The sequence below is a fragment of the Anopheles arabiensis genome, chromosome 2 (assembly GCF_016920715.1).
Source record: "Anopheles arabiensis isolate DONGOLA chromosome 2, AaraD3, whole genome shotgun sequence".
Classification (NCBI taxonomy): Eukaryota; Metazoa; Arthropoda; class Insecta; order Diptera; family Culicidae; genus Anopheles; species Anopheles arabiensis.
In genome coordinates, this window is record NC_053517.1 from 7618372 (window position 1) to 7639607 (window position 21236).

At 48.6% G+C, this 21236-nt stretch overlaps 2 protein-coding genes and 1 long non-coding RNA gene across 4 annotated transcripts; 1 reads left to right on the forward strand and 2 right to left on the reverse strand.

Annotated features, from left to right (window-relative positions):
- Positions 1 to 1947: 1947 nt before the first annotated feature.
- On the reverse strand, positions 1948 to 6435 carry LOC120896521 (putative cyclin-dependent serine/threonine-protein kinase DDB_G0272797/DDB_G0274007; the record flags this gene model as incomplete). Its single annotated transcript, XM_040300704.1, has 1 exon — positions 1948 to 6435. A coding segment is annotated over one exon (450 nt), but the record flags the coding sequence as incomplete, so codon positions are not given.
- On the reverse strand, positions 6315 to 8990 carry LOC120898687 (protein fork head). The gene has a single exon (XM_040304862.1). It carries the CDS (start codon positions 7897 to 7899, stop codon positions 6460 to 6462), a length of 1440 nt encoding a protein of 479 aa, XP_040160796.1. The 5' UTR covers positions 7900 to 8990; the 3' UTR covers positions 6315 to 6459.
- A 453-nt stretch (positions 8991 to 9443) lies between these two features.
- On the forward strand, positions 9444 to 21024 carry LOC120898688. 2 transcript variants are annotated; one of them, XR_005738689.1, is made up of 2 exons: positions 9444 to 10312; positions 11885 to 21024. It is a non-coding gene; the product is annotated as an uncharacterized LOC120898688 (long non-coding RNA). The 2 variants fall into 2 exon arrangements; XR_005738688.1 differs by having other exon boundaries at positions 9445 to 10312; positions 11882 to 21024.
- Positions 21025 to 21236: the final 212 nt, after the last annotated feature.

Below are 21236 nucleotides of genomic sequence, written 5' to 3' on the forward strand. Positions count from 1 at the left end.
TAGTGTTGAACTGAAAAGAGTATGCATATTATTCCGTAATTAGACACAAGGGATGTAATTAATCGAACGATTAATCATTTTTCAAAACAAATTACCCTTTTCGGGTCTGCCTAAACATTGCTTCAACATCGAATCCTTCCGAAATGTTTTATTACTACGAAGAAGTGTTCTTATACCTTTTTTCCGTACACAATAATGCTACGACCAACGACCAAAACCCGCCCTCACTGGGCCGAGTCAATTTCGGAAGAGATAAATCGTCACGTTTTCCACCTTTTATTGATTTTTCCCATCAATATTTCATTCACCAACACCACTCCGCAGCTGGCTGTGAGTGAGGTCTCGGGCAAAAGTGCCTCCTCTTGGCTGGCTGTCGTTTCATGTTCGGCGTGTTGAACAAAACTTACCAACACAAACCGTCGCGGGGGGGAGTGCTAGTGGACGCTCCGCTTGGCACACACCCGATCTGCAATACTTCCGGCACATCCGGACAGCACCGTAGCAAGCAACGTCTACTCCACCCCAAAAGCATTTCCCTTTCCCTGCTACGAATGGTTCAAAATGGACGCAAGAGAAGGAAAATGTCGCCCACAACCGTAGCGAAGTTTGGCGTAATGAAGGTTTTCCCCAGGGGAAAAACCATTCTCCAAATCGAGCTCGTACTACGAGCGTAAACCTTCCACCAATACTACGAAGGATGGCAGAGTACTACGTGCATTTGGTAGTAGTAACGCACACAGCATTACGCCTACACGCACACACACACACACAAACACACAGGGCGGGAGGAAAATAGCTGCTTACCACCTGAACGCTGACGATAAAATGGGAAAACGGGATGATATCGAAGAATGATGGGGACGCTATGCTCGACTTTTCCCTGGTAATCTCGATTTTTGCTCCCTTTTTCTCTCCTTTTCTCTCTCACTCGCCGGTTCTTTCGCTCTGTCATTCCGGCGGGAACATCACTTTGTGTTGGTAAGCGTGTTTCATCTGCTGCTGCTAGTATGCTTTAACGATACACTAATGTCTCATCTGTATTTGTTCATCGACTGTGTCTGTGCCATCTCCATCTCGCTCGCGCCGTTGGTGTTGGGTTCTCTGGTAAATGTCACTCGTTCTTACAGCCCGCATGCATCGTAAAGGACGATTTTCTATCTCCCCTCGCTTGCCACTAGGCTCCAACCAATGGTATTAGGGAGGGTGCGCGTACCGCGTTTGTGTTGCTGGTAAAATATTAAAGCCAAAAGATAAAGCTGTCTGTTCCTGTGTTCCTGCATAGGATGTAGTGTTGGTGAGTGGCATTATAAAACAACGTTGGTAGCTGGGCGTGCAGGGCTGTGGATAAAGGAAGGGAAGCCGGGATCCAAATGGAGGTTGTAATCGATTTATGTGAACCAGCGACCAGCGAACGAGCAGGGTTTTTCTAGCATGTGAAAAGCGATGATGCGCAAAAGACACATCTCCACACGCGATGAGAACATCAAAAAGAGAAGGAGAAAGAGAGAGAGAGAGAAAGAGAAAGAGAGATAGAAAAAGAGGGCGAGAGAGAGAGAAAGAGAAGAGGAAAGAGAAGAGAGAGAACTACATGAAAGCAAAAGAAAAGCGTCGAAACATTTTCATTCAACCGCATCACAACCTACCTGCTGCGAACCTGGGTGAAACGGGCGTGCTATGTATGGTCGGGAGTGGAAATCAATTATTTATTTTCCATTTCCGTACTAGCATGTCGCAACTCGACTTTACAGACACATCGATTAAAATCCTCACCATGCTTATGGGAGAGGAACGCATCAACGAGGAGGAAGAGAAGCTGTAACACAATGTTATTGGCGGTCGAGAACATGGCGGAAACATACCTTACATCAGGTTTAAGAAAAGCAAACAAATAAAAGCCCAAATTATCTGCTAAATCGAACGCAGCGTCACAAAAAAAAACAAAATGGATTATATTATTTTTAAATCACTTTTTATTATTATTATTATCGATTTTGTTTTTAGATTTTTCTCTGCCTGTGCCTCCCCGTACTGCATCGTTTTTCTTCCTCGCTGTGTTTTTGGAATGCAAAAAATGCCACTAAAGTTCACAGTTTTCTTTGAAATTGTATTCAGCTCCAATTTGCCCCCGTTTGCCGCCCGTTGTTCGGAATGGTCATTTGCTTTCCCTAATGCTTCTATAGAGGGAGATACTTTCTTATTTTCCTTTTTACAACTTAAATCATATCCCCATTGTTCAATCATGGATGGAACAGTGCGTGACCCTTTTTGTCTTTCACGCAATCCCGTCGTTCCAATCGTTCATTGCTGGTCGTCCTATTTTTCCTACGCTTTCCGAGCGCGACTTTCCGTCTTTCCTGTCGCGAAGTACTAAACCGAGCGGACAAATGGGGATAGTATACCTACTAACTAAAAGCTATTAACAAAATGGCCTGCAATTTCGAACATTTTCACAGCAGACAACCTGCATGGAGTTGGAGACAGTGTGCCTGGGCGCGCATTATGCTTTACACGCGCTACTACTACTACTACTACTACCACTAATAGCTAATCGTATCGCCCCCGGGGAACAAGTGACGGCTCGGGTATTTCATCTTCCTTTTTTTCACTTACATACATCCGTGTTTTGCTGTGTTGCTGCTCATTAGTCCGTTTGTTTCTGCTATTCCATTGGCTATGACGCTCTACAATCGCTTTGATGTAGTACTCGCTCGTCATGCGTATCTTCTGAGCTCGGAGCTGATTTTTCCGGTTCCGATTTTAGCTACAATTCTTTGCTCCAGGCCGTACGTACGAAAGGAATGTTACTATGTATTTTCTACACGCGTTTGATTTTGCGTTGCGGTTAAACAACGAGTTTGACGGTATCACCTTAGCTCGAATGAGAAAAATATCATAAATATGTACAAAGATTCTTTAAAATTGCTTAAAACGTACAATGTTGATTCCTGTTTTCATAATGCGGGTTTTTCCCCCCTTCTGCCCTAATCTATACATACTGGAATGGGTGTGAGTGGCTTTGTTTGGGATTTTCATTGCATTCGCATCGGACCGTATTTCTTCGCAATAGGAATGTGTAAGTTTAAAAGGTTATACAATTGGCTTTACTATTGTTTTGTGTTTACTAGTGAACTGTAGGTACGATTGGAAATTCGTTTTAAAATGCACGAAGAAATAAGGACCACCGGGGACAGGGAAAATGGACAGCTAAATTAAGCTTAAAAAGAACAAAATATCTAACTATGGTTTCACGGTTACGATAGCAAACTTAAAAGGTAGCGGTATAAAAAAAATAAACATATCAATAACCTCCATATTCAATTTACGATAAAATGTAGTTTCTTCTGCTGCTTCTGTTGCTGCTGGGTTTCATTTTTTGCCATTGCGAAGAGATTAATTGCACATTACGTTTCGTGTTTTTGCTTCACGAGTTCACACACGTCTTTCTGCTGCGTGGGAAGTTGTTATTATTAACCGGGATTATTAGCCTACTGTACCACATCTCGCCTTTTGGAGCGTGCTTGCGAAGACGATATTAGCAGAGTTTGGAGTTTTGTGTGGACTGGTTGCTTCCATTTCGAGTAATTGTTCAATCGAACGCTGCAACACGCCAACCAGCGGCGGGTTCTAGCCCTCTGTTCCCTTAATGTTTTGAAACCTTTTCGTGTACCGTAACTTTCATTCATAACCGTAACCTTCTCATCGCAGCTTTACTGTTGAACATGTTGTTGCTTTAGTGCTTCAAACTGACTTTCCAACGCATTGCTCCACACAAAACACACACGCACACACACGCGATCACCATCGAAACTAAGCGCAAGAAGTTGTACCGAGTACCGTAATTTTCACTGGAACGCACCGAACAGGTATCAGACGAGTCTCTCATGTGACTGCAAAGCCTTTCTACGGCGTGGCATACGAGATTTCGGTGAAGCTGCTCGTTAGCATACGGCAGCTAAATAGCAAGGGCCGATTTTCGACCAAAAAAGCGAGTCGTCTCCAACGGCCGAACGGAAGACGCCGGCCACATTTAGGAATTCACACCTGCATCACACGGTACGCTGGTGGTGATGGTGATGATGCATTTTTTTGTGACTACTAAAGTTCGATTTCTCTGTATGTAGATCCTTCTCACTCTCTCGGTTCAGCTCTTTCTCTATTTCTCTTTTATAAAACTTTTGCCGTGAGGTCATGGACCACATAGTGAGGTCCACTCCATCAAACCTCGCCGAATAAAACTCATCAAAAATGTATCCGAATCATCCTAAAGCCGCCCGCCGCCCGAAGGTATACCCATTTGCAAACACGAGACGTTCATCTATGATTAATTTTCAATTTCGAAATTGAATCCATTAAAATTCTACTCTCCCCGCGCGCTTCCCGCAAAACTTTTTCGCAAACCTGCCAAACGGAACCGCCCAAACCATTCGGCCATGTGGATGGATGAATCGGTACCGCTACCACCAGCGTCCAAAGTAAATCAAAAGCCCATCAGCATCAATCTGGGCAAGTTAAATTGAACTTTTTTTCGGACCGTACCTCAACTATTGACACAAGCTGTCACTCTCAAGGGCGGTAAAAAGTGCCCTGCAAAGTCCCCCTCGTCTCCCCACAACTCCTGCTCTCAATTTTATGTTGCAGTATTCGGTGTGTGTGAGTGTTTGAGTAGAGCGGACAACACTCTTACACTTTTGACACATTCTATCACTCTCTCGTCATCTCATCCGGGTTCCAAGTTGAAGAAAGGCTTATTAATTCAAGAATTCAATGAGCTGTACACGTGTCCGACGCATTCGGAAACAATTCCACCTCTGTTACACGTTATTTCTTTGGTGGACGACTTGTTGGCAGTTTGGTAAAAAGCAACCCCCTCGCTCTAAAGCGTATCATTCACTCGTTGTGTGTATGACATATTATCCAGAGGCCTGCCATGCAACGTCCGATAGTACTTCCTCCCTTTCCTCTCATCGTTTCCTATCGATCTGCCGATTGAGGTCATCGGTTCAACTTGCGACGTGCGTGCGTTTAAAGCGACTCACTCACTCACAAGACTTCGCATCTCGAGTGCCGCTACCGCGTACAACCTCCGAACCTGACCAAAAAAAAACCTCCAAAAAGAGAAGCGCTCCGAAAGCAACCAGTTGAAAAAACCACACTCTTCTACCTTACAGTGGCGTACAAATTAGACCCCACCTTCGGGTTAACGACAATTACCATAAAGCAAAAGAAACTACACGCGGAACGCGTGCGCACACACAACGACCCCGTGGGTGAACGAAATTCCGCCTCAAGTGCACACACTTGGGCAACGTTTGGTTAGCTGTGGACACTCTTCGGTTTGGGCAGCGGCACTCGAAAATCGATTTCAGAGGACATGAAAGGTTAGGTTTTTTTGTTTGGCTGTTGGTTGTTTTCGTTGGAGACTCCTATCCGGATTTATTGCCTGCCGGAGGAATCGGAATTGGTATACAGGCAAACAAAAATTGCTCGCCGAAATAGAACTACGCGCTGGAAACTACAAGATAAACAACCGCTTATCGAGGAAGCTATGACTCCCTAGACGCGGGAGGAATTTGAGTCGGAGTTCATTCAGAAAGACTGAAAACGATCGTACAAATGGCTGGGGAATATCCATTGATCACTGGACACGCAACGTTTTGATGCTCATGTCCAGTGAGGAGAGCGTGCGAGAGAGAGAGAAACAGAGAGATAGAGAGAAAAAGAGAACAGCAACCCAACGTCCAAGTGAAGGTCGTCTGCCGACTGTTCAGTCAACTTGAGCCAAACACTCCAAAAGTCGTCCAACCGTTTAGGCTTCCGTTCGGACGGAACCATTTTCGGGTGTATCGGGTGCCCCATCGTGTGGAGAGCCTTCTCAATCAGGTTGTCACCGATCGCATGCTCGTGAGGCATGTGCGTGTGTATGTATGTGATGCCCTATCCACTACCCAGTGTGCGATCTTCACAACATGCGCTTTGGAGAGCGTCCTAAAACGAGATATTATGGGGCGACGTATCGGAGGTGCTGCCCGATGAGGACGCACTGCTATTGCCAGCGGTCAGATCGGTCGCGACAAACCCTCTGCTGCGCTGATCGTCGTACTCGTCCTCCTCATCCGGCTCGGACGGTTGTTGCTGCTGCTGCTGCTGCTGTTGCTGCACGAGCTGCGCATGATAAGGATGACGGTGATGGTACACGTAACGATTGGTCTGCAGATAGCTTCCACCACCGCTGCGCGCGTAGTTCGCTGAGGTGCTAAGCTGCGCCAAATCCAACCATTCTTGGTCGAGATCGGGCGGCTGACGGTGCTGCTGCTGGTTCTGTTGTTGCTGCTGTTGCTGGTTCTGTTGGTGCTGCTGATGCTGCTGCTGGTGCTGATGCTGCTGGTGGTGCTGTTGCTGGTACTGTGTGCCAGTGTGGTAGTAGCCTTTCAACCGCACTTATGCCAGCGGATACTGATGTCACAAGCTGGTCGTGCCCGTGGACGCATGGTGGTAGCCGAGGCTCTGGTGATAGTACGAGTCCTGCCCGAGGGCGGCCGCGGCCGCGTGCGAGTTCGGCAGCGGGCTGAGCCCGTTGTAGCCGGCGTACTGGCTCATCTCGTACATCTTGATGTCCGCCTTCGACTCGGTCGGCAGCAGCCGGGTGATCGAGAACGGGTGACTAGAGGGCGTGTAGCCCGCCGGTTCCTGCTTCAGGTGCATCGAGTGATATTCACCAAGCAGCGAAGGGTGGCAGCGATTTACCATAGCCGTCAATTCCTCCTGCTGCAGCTGCTGGTGGGCCGGATGGTGGTGGTGGTGGTGCGTAGGGTGGTGCGAACCACCATGCTGTGAATGAGATTGTTGGGCTAAGCATAAGTCGGCCGTCGCGTGCAGCATCGCGAGCGCGTCCGCGTCTTTACCGTGCGCACTGTTCAGCATGCCGTGCGTGTCGACTGCCGCGCTCAGCTTGGACACGTGCTCCGTCCGGTGGCTGTGGTGGCTGTGGCTGTGATGGTGATGGTGATGGTGGTGCTCCTCGTTCGGGTCCTTCTTGTCCGGGCTGCCGACCGCATCGAGGCTGCCGCCGTGCGCCGGGCTCTTGTGCAGCGACCGGAGCACCTCCTTCTTCTCGTCCTTGAACCGCTTCTGGCGCCGCAGGTAGCACCCGTTCTCGAACATGTTGCCCGAGTCGGGATGGAGCGTCCAGAACGACCCCTTGCCCGGCTTGTCCGGCGTGCGGGGCACCTTCACGAAGCAGTCGTTGAAGCTGAGCGAGTGCCGGATCGAGTTCTGCCACCGCTGCTGGTTCTGCCGGTAGAACGGGAACAGATCCATGATGAACTGGTAGATCTCGGCCAGCGTCAGCATCTTGTGCGGGTTGTTCTGGATCGCCATCGTGATCAGGCTGATGTACGAGTAGGGCGGCTTGGCGTGCGTGTAGTTCCGCCGGTACGTCGCGGCCGGCTTCTCCGTGCGGGCCCGCTGCAGCGCGACCGAGTTGGGCGAGCTCGGATCGCCCAGCACCTCCCGGCTGCCGGCCACGCTCGAGTACCCGGACATGGCCGCCATCGTGCTCATGCCGTTGCCGCCCATGCACGAGCCCATGTTGCTGATCGGCGACCCCATCGAGCTGTACCCGATCGGCGTCGAGGTGAGACAGTTGCCCGACATGCTGTTCATGGCGGCGCCCATCCCGCCCATGCCCGGGCTGCCGAGCACGGTCGCCCCGAACCCGCCGCCCTGGGGCGACACGGACGTCATGCCGCCGACCGCCATCCCCATACTATTCATGCTGCTGTACGTGGTGGCCATCGGGCTCATGTTGCCACCACCGCCGCCACCGCCGCCGCCGCCTCCACCGCCCACCGCCATGCTACTGCTCGTGTTGATCGAGCTTTCCGGGTAGAGCTTTTGCATCTTTATCGCAACCTGTCTTCCACCTTCCTACCCCCTCACACTCATATACAATGACACACTCTCACACGCACACACGCAGATACACGTCAAACACACGATAAACACACTGCACACTGATAGGCTTCGGCGTTATCCTTTGGCGATAGGGAAGAGATTCTCTCGGCTCGGCGCACGCAACCGCTTATCACCGCTTAATGGCGCTTCTGCTTCACACGCGCGGCACTCACGAGTCGTACCTCGGCGTCGGGGAATGAATCATGATCATGTGTGGTCACTCTTATCGCTCGCTCGCACTACTGACTCACATTTCGCATCGATCAAAGCGGACGATGAATTGCAACGAATTCACTTTCACTTTCACCGACGCACCGCGGTTAAGTTTCTATATTGATCGTTACAACAACTCTATCGCTAGTCCGTTTTTAGTCACTGACAGCATTTGCTAGACCTTCGTTCCGATACACTGCTTGCGTTACACACTGTATCACACATGTGCAAGGAGATGATTTCCTTTCTATTTTGTTTTCACATAAATTGAAACTGCCCAATCGAGACGAAACGTCCTCTTTCTTGTTCTGCTCACTTCAAAACCTTTGTCACACTTATCACACTTCACTGACACCAGTTTGTTTTTTCTTCCTTCCTTTTATTACGATCCACGATCGTTTAACATCCAAAATTTCACTTTCTTCGAACTAGCAACCCGCTAGGAAGCTTCACCCAATTCACGCTCAAAGCTCCGGACGGTCGAGGATCACGCCAGGATCACGCACTATCACAACGCACGCGGACCGCGGATCGAATCCGGGAGAGTGTTGCGAATTATTTTCCCACTCGACCAACGGCAATCGGGCGAAAAACCCAAACCAACTACTAGTCCACTCAGGCCGCCGGGGGAAAAAGAACACTTTGGCGTGGGGTCGCACGCGAGAGAGAGCTTTATTATATTGATGTTTATATATTCTAATGTTGAACAAACTTCCAAAGTCGCAGCCACACGCTGTGATCTGGCAGCCCGTGGCAGACAAGCGACAAGATGCGACTGTTTGCAGAGGGGAACAGCAACTATTTGGCTTTCAAACAGTATTTTCGAGCTGAAGTGCCTAAACTTTAAGTGCACCACAATGGGCGTACGGGTGTGTGCTGGTGTGCGTGTCGCACACGCGTGCTGGCGATGGTGTGTGTGCGTGCCTGTCCCTCGGCGCTAGGCTTCGCTTCGGCATTGGCCAATGGGAGCGGCCGATTTGTATGCGTCTCTGTCTCTGGAGGCGGAGCTATCGCGCGTAAGGGTTGTTTTACATCGTGCTGGAGGGTGAATTTCATGTTCGTTCTCTCACACAGACACACAGTGATGCACACGCACGGTGTTGTGGAGGGACTTTTCCCGGTTCCCTGCAGCGCGTGGTGAAGAGAGATGGAAGATGAACCTTTTCGTACGCATGCGAATTGAGTGGAAAAGACGCCAAGCTTTTCCTGCCAGCTTGCCACCCTTATAATGCCACACGACTACAGCACACACACAGACATACAAACCCCTGGATGCACGTACACCTTTGGGCTTTGTGTTTGTGTGGAAAATGGCTGTCTTTATTGGGGTGGTGGAAAAACATCCTCGCTCACACACACACGCGTGCAGCGTTTGGAAGAGAAATCCAAGCCGCTTTTCCTGGCAGCCACTACGCCTCCTTCGATTCGCCTCCCAGCCCAGGCTGCTCCACTGTGGCGTGCAAAAAGCAGAAGAAAAAAATAAAACCGGAGCAATGTATGGCTGTATCCGGTCGCCCGGGTGATGATGAGGCCCGGTCGGTTACCGTTTGCACAGCGGCCGACAGCCCTCAGCACGGTTGGCCGGCTAGTGGCAGGCCTTGCCCGCTTCGAAGAATTGACAGTTTATCGATGGAAAAGACGCCAACCGCACTCGTAGTGACAATTTTTACGGTGACAGACTCGGTCGCGGCAGGAAAATCGCGTACCCGGCTCCCGCTGTACGATACAGTAACCGCGGAGGAAGCAGCTACAACACGGCAAAGGTGTTTCCCCCCCGGTTCTGGTGGTGAATAAAACTACACTTGACAGTGGTGTGCTACAGGGCGGTGTGTTGCAAAGTTTTAAACGCCTTAATCGTGACGAAAAGTTTTTCCAACGCCACGAAAGGCTGATCGTGCACGGGAACAGTTTTGCAAATTCGTGCTGAAAGTCTGTGCTTCCGCAAAAGCCGGCCAAAGCGGCTATTTAAAACCCGAATCAAACACCGGAAGCGATTCGCGGCACACGGCACACGGTCCCATTCATTCTGTTGCCCGACGGCCGTAAAGCAAGGCCCCCGCCGTTCGAGCCTCGCCATCGAATGTGCCGGGGCGATAGTAAGCCGCGGCCCCGGTGTGACCGGCTGTCGGTCGAACGTGTTGAGATGGTAAGTAAAGTGTGCACGATAGTTTGTGTTCGCGTATACGCTTTTTTCCCCCTTATCTTATCGGTGGAATAGTTTATTTATTTAATTTTAAATGGCTGCTCTTCTTTTTTTTGTAACACTCTTCGAGTCCATTTCCTTGTCGCGAGAGTAGCTGGGGCTGGGATTAGTTCGGGACCATGAGGCATGAGGTCGTTCAGGGTGCGGGTCTTACATCGTCATACTGTACGCGACGGCAGAATTGAATAGCTGATCAGGCTGAGGGTTTTCGCCACACTTCTGGCTACGCTTCTGTTACAGAAATTGCGTTGTGTTGTAGAAGTGTAAAACATTGGTAATGAGTTTTTATTTTGTCATTGAAACATAGTTTTTGTTCATATTTTAAGTTCTATCACACATATATATTAATGACAGTTGGATTACTCAATACAGTCATGCAAACAAAACAGGAAACTTCAGGTAGTATCGGAAGATCATTATAAACTCCAATCTCTCTTCAAAAATGTGATGATACGGTTAACCTGAATTGTTTTACGGAAAATCTTTATGTATGATTATGAAATCCATACTTTTTTGTTAAGGCACTAGTCAAAACTTAAATTCAAACCATAATAAATGACCTAAAACACCATCTTACGCTTAACTATTTTTGTATTCACACCGCAAGGGCTTACATTGTGTCCATTGAACAGTAAAATACACAGAACATAGAGACCACTTTCTGAATAAGTGCTCAATTATTGCATACTTTTGGACAATTCCTTTGCGAGCTTGGAATAATCATGATACAACTTGGATTTAATATAACTAACATTCCATACTTCTTCAGCAGAGCAGAGCAATCTCTTAATAGACAAGCCAATAAGAATAGAAAGTTCATGCAAAATAGACAGTAGTTATCTCTGAAGACTTTGTTCATTAGATTCATTCTCACATAAAATATTTTGCTTGTTTAAGTCTCTCTTATCTAGAAGCTATAAATTGGCACAAGCTTGGCTTTGAAAGATCAATCGGATATGTAAATAATCAAGAAAATTCTTGACGAAGCTACTACCAGATTCAGAGATGGTTTTTGAAATATAAGCAGTGGCGGATTTAGGGTGTTGGGGGCCCTAAGCGTTAAAAGGAGCGGAGGCCCCCCGGTTGGTGTCGAGCGTTAGGCATCTTGTTGCATTAGGTTTTGAATCAAACACACTTCAATGGTTTGCTGGCGGGGGGGGGGTGCTTAGAATCCCTGTACTGGGCCCCTATAGTTTATGAGTCCCTTCATCCATGGGGCCCCTAACAAGCACAGAAGCTCTTGCTGACACTACTGTACACATTGTTCTATATGCTGAAATTTCCTTACTCGGGGCCCCTACATTGACGGGGCCCCCCGCGGCCGCTCAGTCCGCGCACCGTTAAATCCGCCACTGAATATAAGGCACCATATTCCCAATAACAGCCTGTAATCAAGCCTGTACTCCATTGGAATGACTTCACCGAGTTCCATCTTCCATTTCTACGCTCAAAAACAACGAACAACGCATCACATCATCCAATCTGCTTCGCTTCTTTCTTCCTCTTTTCAAGAAGCGCTGATAGCCGGTTCCGCCATGCAGTCAGAGAGGGCGCTTATCATCCGATTCCGGGAACCCAACCACGAGGCACACGATGCAACGCGTCGCACGGAAAATGAACCATCATCATTCACCCTGGGTTAAATTATCCTACTCTCTCTCTCTCCCCTCGCCTGTGCCCTCGTTCACGCCACGGACATCCCGCCACCACTGAAATGCCGATGACAATGTTCCGGTGTCCAAATCCCTAACAAACCAGCGTGTTGCCGCACGTACCGAACCTCCACTATCAGCCGTTCTTGCCGCCGTTGTCCTCCACGTTCTATGTTCTATCTTTTGCGCCGCTTATCATTGTGCACACAGACACACTGCCAGGCGAAGGGCCAACGCACCGAGCGAGCGAGCGGCGTCGAAAACGCGCGACGGTCGACACATTACCCGGGATCCCGGGCGGTTTCGGGACGGTTGGAAGGATCGGTTTTAAAGTCGGCCCGTGAAAGCGAAGCCGAACGTATTTGCTCACACAATCTACATCCCACCCCATTGGCCGTCCCGATTGGCCCCGCGAGCAACACACATTTGAATAAGGATAAGGTCATCATCGTTCGTCGGTCCGTTTCCTTCGCTTGCCGGGACTGTTTTCCCGGGTGACGGTAAAGCCAGCGGGCCCCGGTACCAGCTGGTCGCCATTTTATGATGCGTATAATGCGTGCCTTCATTCCCGAAAACGTTTGACTGGTCCCGCATTTCGATTGGGTTTTAGCGGAGCTGATAAGAACGGGGACGGAATCTGAATCAAAGCTGCCGGTACGGGACAGCATTCCAGCGGGTCCACGGGGTGAGTTTCAGGGTGCACAGTATGCACAGCACCCAAAAGCCCTGAAGATGATCATACGTGAGTTAATGTGTGTGTGTATGTTTGTGTGCTGCTTGTGTGAATAAGTGTGCGACCGTGTGTTGTCGAACGAAAAGCCAACGCAACCCAATTTCGTTCTTTGTGTCGCGCGGTGCTGGGAAGATAGGGAAGATGCCGAGCGCCGTGACGCAGATTCCCTCGCCTTTGCCCGGGCTGCCGTTGTTTACCGAAAGTATCATATAGCGATAATACGTGCCTCGGTGACTCGGTAAGGAAAGTACGTTAAGATTTCGCCTTCACACCGACACCCAGGACAGCTGCTGCGGCAAAAGGCCGCCGTCCCGCCATTTCCCAAGCGCAATCGAAGCGTCTTCTGCGCAGCGTCTTCTTTGTTCGTGCAGGCTGTCGAGAAATGGCTGCCAAGGCAGGCAAGAAGTATTGCCTTCTGCGACCGTCTTCCCTCAATCCGGGACCGTTCCCGGATTGGAGCTTAGTCATCGAATTCGTACTATTGTACACACCCCGGGTGCCGTTGTTGTGAGATGGCGGCCAGTTGTGTATTTGTGGCGAGAGGTGACGGGACGCGGCAGCGCTTTGGAAGCTCCGGGTGTTTCCGGGTAAAGGCTTTCTGCCATCGTCAGCCCCTTTTCCGCAGGGGTTTGTGCTGATTCAAGCAAGGCGCTCTAATAGCCTGTACCTCAAGAACCGTCGGTTCTCCACCGGAAGGATGCGAACCCAGGACACGTCCCCAGGTCCGGGAGTTTGAATCCGTATCCGTTACCGCTCTGAGTCTGAGCACGCGGCGTGATAGATTAAATCGTGCAAGGCTTCTTGGGTTTAAGCTTTGTTTGTGGCGCTCTGCGGCTTCTGTTTGAAGGCAAACACGTATGACCCATAGAACGATAAGAGGATGTGTGAAATAGTTTCCGTTTGATTCGATTTCAACGCTTTAGGTCCATTCTACAAATCTTTCTTTGGAGTCTTTCTTGTAGGTTTAACTTTGTAATTATGTATAGAAATTGGAAATAGCCATATTTTTTCCTCCAAACTATGCCTCTATTCAATTCTAAAGCTCACCGCCTTGCTGGAAGCTTTTTCGTCCCAAGCAACGCACTGGCATTGATTTATCTTATCGACAACAGATTCCCGGACAACTGATTGTAAAAAACCGGTTTAAAATGATTCGCTGTTTGCTCTGGCCTCCTCCATTGTTTATCTATGGCGGTGACATTTGATTGGGTTGTAAGCGATAATGGGTGTTTTATCAAAACCGATCGACACCTAACGTTGGGTTTGCCGCCAAACATGGACGATTGATGTTCAGGTTTTTTTTATTTGTTAAATTAGCCACCACAAAACAACAACAGAAAGAAAAAAGTGAACAACCAACCAGTAGCGTCGAAGTAGTTGTCTTCTTGCTGATGGCACCGATTTGATTTGTGTCCCCTGGGAGGTATAGCTGGAATTGTGTGTGTGTGTTTTTTATGAAGGAAGGTTGGCTAATTTTAAATCGATAACTGACCGAGTTGTGCTGCCGTCTATCAGCCGCTCGAAGTGGCGCGTGACTTTTGGGGGCCACTTTTTGTCGACGCTTTCCGGTCTATCTTTCTGGGCACGCGACATGCGTACCAGTTGCTTTATCAGCAGCTGGCGAGACGTGCGTAACCGTTCACCGACGGTATTTAAGATCGTTGATACTATTTCTGTAGATTTGTTGATTTGTTGTTTTGCGGCTGATCGGTATTTCGTGGAAAATCGGTGGACTAGCGGAGGGAGGTGTGTCGATTAATTTACGACACCCTGAATCACTAGCCAAACATTTGCGAATTATGTTTGGCTTCCCCGTAACCTAATCAAACGTGTTTTAATACCAAGCTAAGAGTTTTTAAAACTGTTTGCAAAGCTAATTCAACCAAACGCTACGTTTTAAGCCGCGTCACATCTCGCCCCTCTCGCGCGATCGCATCGCATTTAGTAAGGCACTCATGAGTACCCGCAGAGCCCGTTAGTTAGTGTGGCTTGGTCAGCAGCCTAACTCGCCAACCGGGGTTTGCTTAGTTGTTTGTTTTCTCCATTCCCGGCATTCCGGCAAATGTGTTTGTGTTCACAAAAAATCATCGTATCATTACAATAATCACATAGCAAGCCACTTCCAGCTCGTTGCGTCTCCGTTTCCCCCATTGCCACGCAACCAGCTGACAGCTTGAAGGCAGCTTAAAGAAAGAACACGCACAAAAAAGCATTCCCCAAATCGATTTTTAAGGCCTTAAAGTGCCGTTTCCAAAGCGAAGCCACAGACGGCCGAAGCCGCCGCAGTAAACAAGCGTCGCACACGGAACTGCACGAGGTATGGCCCCCGGGGGGACGGGAGACGTGCAAGCGGTTCCGTCTGGGTAAGGTAAGTGAAAATGTACATAAATCCCATCGCATCGCATCGAGCAACCATCTCACCTCCGAAAAATCACAGCTAATAATTAAGAAATAAACATTGTTAAAGCTTATCGGACAAACAGCGACTCGGCCGTGCGGCATGAGACATGGAGGAAGAATAAAAATTGCTTGTCTAAATATTGTGTCTCGGAGTTGGTGTTTTGTGTGTGGTTCGTCTTTTTTTGGTTTTACTTTTGGTAGCGCAAAACCATTCGTATACCTCGCCGTGCAGCTTGGGTAGGAATGATCCGAAAAAACAAAAACCCCTCACCGTACTGAAGGTGTCGGTTGTATGAGTCGTGTGACTTTAAGAATGGTTTCGCTGGTCATTACACATTTTCAAGGTAGAAAGGCAACGACATTTATGCAATGAGCGTGTTTGGTTTGGATGGTTTACCCTCCAGCACGGACATCTATCGTTCGATTTCCCCGGCCTAAGCCCAACTATTGGCGTCAAAAGTCACACCAACCAACAACTCCGGCCGTCAGTTTTGACAGTTGGTGCAGCTGCTGCTGCTGTGACCGTGGGGTCGTCCAAGGATCCTCTGCTTACCCTCTCCCTGTACGCAACGCGCCGCCTGAATGTAGTTATCTACCGATCCGGTACGTCACAAAAGGTGCAATTCAATTACAGTGCCCTTGCATACGCCTTTTTATATTGTCTGCTGTGCGTGTGTTTACCTATTGACAGTTACCTAAACCCAGGCACCCAGGCTTGAAGGGTGGACACGGTGGACAGTTGTGCTTGGTTCGGCCAGGGTGCCCCAATTATAATGTGACCATCGTGCGGTAAGAAGATAGCGCTTTGTGACAAGAGCGAAGGGAAGAGTGACCGACAGAATAACAACCACAACATAAAAACTGATTTGTCATTGCATGTAGGGCTGATCGAGAATGTCGACTTATAGCTATTAGGATCGTCAGTTTGTGGAGGAATAGATGAACAGATCGCGGATGGAATGGAACGTGACATGGAATGATGTGGCATTTTTGTGCGTAGTGTGCCACGAACATTGTACTTACTCTTGATAATAATAAAGGCAATTCGGAAAACTGTTATACACTGTTATACGGTTTATGTTTTGCGTATTATCATGCTTAATTTTATTATTTTCTCCTTTAACTTACCCTTCATTGTCATCTCGGCCACCACTGGTGCTAGATCCAACTGATCGAGAGCATCAGCAATATCTTTTACCCACTTACGCTTGCACCGAGCGAAAAGTCTGAAGTGATCGACGATGCTCACTGCGCTCACCCTGAACGTGCTCAAAACTGCCGATTGCATTCGACCGTGATATCCTCCACCACCCAGGACCACCCAGGTTCGTACTGGATCCTTCAAGCACCGTGACTCTTGCTGGCCACGGCCTCCCGGCAGTCCGTGTAAGCGCAGTGACATCATTCGGCATTCGGTACTTACTGCCTGTACGCCATCGTCGTGATGGAGAAGACTTTATTTATAGAAGCCTACGCCGTGTCGGTCGAGGGAGAGAAAAAAAAGCACGAGACAAACGAAGACGGAGGCAAACAAATTATGCTGCAAAGGTAAGAAACCGTGGGACAGTTTGGTTGGTTAGTGAAACCGATAAAAACTCGTCCATGAGGACGGTTCCAGTGTTGAGAGATGATTATTTTCACGGTTATGAAGGTACTTTGGGGATGAATTGATGTTTACCTTTTTATGTTTTCCCCGAAAACATTAAACTAGACTTATTCATTTAAAGATAAGCTATCTGGATCTATTTCGCTGTTTTGTTTGTCATACGCGTCCCTTGCCTAGAGTAACTCTCTTCACAAGATTATTGCATCCAATGTTTGCGCACGTAAGCACTGGGACAAAACATTCAAATTAAACCTCATTTTGCGTTCCGGCATGCACCAAAGATTGATGGAAATGAACAAACGACATCGACCACGGCCACCACATTAAGGGAACTCATTGAAAGGATTAAAGCCCATAATGATATTGACACACTTCAGGTACTCAAGGACCCATTCAACAGCGGAGTCGGATTGGTGTACAGTGAGTACAGTCACGGGCATGCACGCGCCTACCCGCCAAGCAAGCAGAGGTAGAACAATAGGCCTCCGAAACCCAATTCGTAGGGCGGAAGTTACGGGTGGAAGTTTCCGTTTTTTTTTCTTCCTTCCGTTCGCCGAAACACCTGTAGCATGGTGGCAGTTCCGGAGCTTTTCTAGCCCTTGGAATGGTTGTGAATAATGAATAATAAAGTAGCCCGTTTTGTTGCCCACAAATCCGTTGCCCCTGATGGTCGGCTTACCGCTGCTAGAGGAAGACAACTGGGAAATGGGTGATTGGTTTCTTTTTTTGTTGTAGATTCGTCACTTTTCGGAACCATATCTGACCAACCGATTCATTCACAACAGTGCGAGTGGTTGTACCGTTTTGTTTCGGACGTCCAGACTCCTTCCGCCAAATCGGCACACGCTCAATAGACTGGAAAATGCGTTCGGTAAGGAGAACTTCTTTCAATTTCCCTTCTCCAGTGCTTGCTGGAGTATTAATCCCTTCCGTAGGCTACTGGCCTTTTTTTTTGCAGACCCCGACACGGTTGAATTTCTTTCAATGAGCACTTTCTTGAGACGTATATTGAAGGAATTTGTTATTATTCCTATTCCCATCGCCAACAAAAAAGGTTATTTTCTTGTCTATTTCTTGGTTTTAGAGTCGCTGGAAGCTCTATTTTTAGGCATTGATAGACGCAGAGGGCCACTTAGCGGGACAATAACGGGCGGAACGGCGCATGAAATTGAAGGCAGGACAATGGCTGCGCAGATCTCGCTTCCTGACACGGCAGCAAAGCAGCAGCACTTCAGCTTCCTGCCCAACTAAGGCTGTGTTTTTCCGTGACCTACTCATCAGACCGAACCCAGACGATACGTCCGTCCAATGTGCCTGCACGGTCGCACAAAAGCAGCATCCAAACACGCGGCGAAGCTTTCGTTTTCACCCTTCGACATGGAACATTTCAGCCAGTGCGTGTACGGGTTTATCAAATTTAATTAACATGTGATTGTTAAAAAGGAATATTTCCAGCTCCGCCGCTTCGTTGTGGTGGTGGACGTTTGTGTTATTTCTTGTTCGGTCCGTCAGTCTTCTCAAATTTCAACCAAGCTCTCGCCACCACTCCAGGAGCACCTGTACCGGGCGGCAATCTCATTGATTGCAATCCGCAAAACAGGGCCCAGCCCAATGCCCAATGGACCTCCCAGACCGTTGCCCAGAGCCCGTCCCCGACCCTTGCCGTCCGCACCTTAGGAAAGGGTGTGAATTTATTCGAAGCGAAATAACGAAAACACAGCAACGATACGGGCTAGAATGTTTTATTGCTCATCCTCTTTGTACGTACGCAGCGCTTTCCGGCTTGCCTCCCCCTCGCCGGAGTACAGGTATCTTTGTAGCGTTAACTGTTGTTAAGAGCCTTTTACGAGATGCACAAGATAAAAGGTGATGCCGGGGATCGAAACGGAGAGAGAGACGAAACAAAAAGCCTTCCTCTGACCGGTTTACTTCCGTGGGTAAGCGTGAGTAGCGTCCCGCCAGCTTAGTCTTCTGAGAGTCAGAACCCGACCACGGCCACGGTCGGCGTCTCGATTGAAAGCGCTCAAGCGATCTTGATCGAACTGAAGCGGTTTGTGTTGCGATGGATCTGAACGTCAAGGACACACTCTCGGTGGAATTCGTCAGTGAAATGCAGAACAAGTGGACACTTGTTCGAATCATTACGTACCTTTCCCAGGCGCACCGCGCCCGAAACAATGGACGTGATTGAGCTTTTAAGCTCGGGCGACGCAGCGCATCATGTTCTAGACACGCGAGCCACAAAGGACCACCCAGGTTGAGGTTCTAGCTAGCTCACCGATCCAAAACCGACGACTTGTCCCCGAGGTGTGTCCCGTGTGTGGTTGGGAATTTCTTCCCCAGCATGCGCGGGCTACCGTACGCGATCTGCACTCTGCTGAGCCTTTCTTCTGTCTGCACTTCGCGGTCAAAGACGTTCATTCATAAACCCTTCGCATTATCCGGCCCGGCCGAAAGGGTGTTTGTGCAACCCGGCCCAGGTAAATGGCCCGCCGTTAAGTCGGGAGATTAATTGTGTGTTTGGTTTTGCGCGTTCCGGTTTGACCTCATCGTAGCGGATGGAGGACGCGATGTCGCTCCGATCCGTTGCCGTGTTAGCCGAGTGCGCTATGCTCCAGAGGCGGCAAGCGTCTGCTGCAGCTGCGGTACCGTGTGCATGCGGTCGATCAATGGGCCTGATTGTTGCACGATATTGAGGTGACCTTAAATATTGCTAAAAGGTACCCGATATGTTTTATTTTCTGTTTGCTAAGGTTGTTGGACAGGAAGTTCGGATGCTCGCTGTACGTGCCGCATGACGTATGGGTTCGGGTTGGGATGTCTTGGTGCAGGTCACGGAAATTGTCCCGTTTAAGCGATGTGAAAGTGACTCCCGTAAGCGGGAGTGGTCTTTTAAAACTCCACAAAAAACACAATCAGCCTGAATGTTCAATGGTACCATTTCTGGAGGGTCTGTAGTTCGAGTTTGGGAGAAAAAGGTCTTTAGGCCATGGTTAATTTGCATACTTGAAAGTAATATCATGTAGCGAATGTTGTGTGAGGCAAAACAAGTTGGTACACTCTACGCATACTATACAAAACAATTTGATGTATCATATTCTTGAAAACTTTATATTTTTGCCACTGTATGACAGGCAACAATCTACGGAAACCTCTCAATGAATGATTTCAGAACCGTTTTCCCAAACTGCAATAACCGACAGCTTTACAGCTCAACGAACACTCCAAACGCCCCATTTCACCGTTGCTGACACGATGAATCATTAATATTGTACCAAAAACTGAATCCTTCCACCGTGTCTCACCGGGCTTTACAAGTTTGCTCCATAATCTCGGGCAAACACTGATCCACCCAGCACTTCAAAGGGATCATCCCCGGGCGGCTGTCTGCCTACTCAACCCGACCAAATTTCGCCGACATCTCGCGACCAAATAACTGCCAAATACTTAATTTAATCCACCCTTTTCACCGAGCAAATCTCAGCCAAATTGACGAGTGAAAGACGACGGCATTGGCCGTGATTGCCGACCGAAGTGCGTGATAATCTACCGTGATTCTTCCAAGGAGCACCCTCCCCCAAAACGGCCCATGCCTGGACTGGTCCGGCCCCGGAGCGATAAATCAGCAACCAGCCACAAAACGAATTCATTCCCTTCCGGGCCAGCATGCTCTACTCACTCCCTAGCCAAGCGGTTCCTGAATGCTAATAAAATGTACCGACCGAGAGTAGCGCAGAGGTTGAACGCGTTTTCCCCCTGCAGGGGTCAATTCTCCCTCGCGTATGTACGCGTGTGTGTATACCTCGTGCGCTGCCGTAGCAAAAGGGAAAACCGACAGCGCGGGTACTTTCGGTGAGGGTGAGCTCGACTCGAGTACACGGTGTACGCAGACAGTACAGGGGTACAGGATATTAATAAACGTTTAAGGATACAGCCAATTGTGTAAGAACCGAAGCAAATGCTTAAGGATGGGAAACAAATTGCCGCTTCTGCATCCTTCCACTGCGGGTGGGTGTTTTTCGAGGCTTTTGGCCCAGTCCGGGAAGCGAAGGGTAGATCGACAATAGCAATAGCAAGGACCTAGTACAAATAGAGCGCCACGGGTGGTGTGTATTGTTGTGCTGTTACACCGATATAGGGTGTGGGTGGGTATTGTTTGGTGGCGTGAAAATGGCAAGCTTTATTACACTGTGTTTGATATCTATATTGTTTAGCTAAAGTAATAGGAAATACAGAATTATTTGCTGGTTGGCGTAGACGGAAAGAGCATGCATTACAATTTACTTTAAAACATGTTTAATGAAAGAAAGTAAAGAATCGCAAATAAAGATAGTGTGAATAGGAATGATGAGGCCTGACATTATCCCAGACCTACGAGAAAGGTAAGATTGTAATGTTATCTTTGAAATGTTTAATCTCTACCCTTCCTCTGACTCATTCATGATAGTTCCAGTTGGAGCAAAACCTGCCAGCTCG

What these genes read in the sequence shown, in the direction of transcription:
- LOC120898687 (XM_040304862.1), bottom strand. Translation starts at nt 7,899, where the DNA reads ATGCAAAAGCTCTACCCGGAAAGCTCGATCAACACGAGCAGTAGCATG.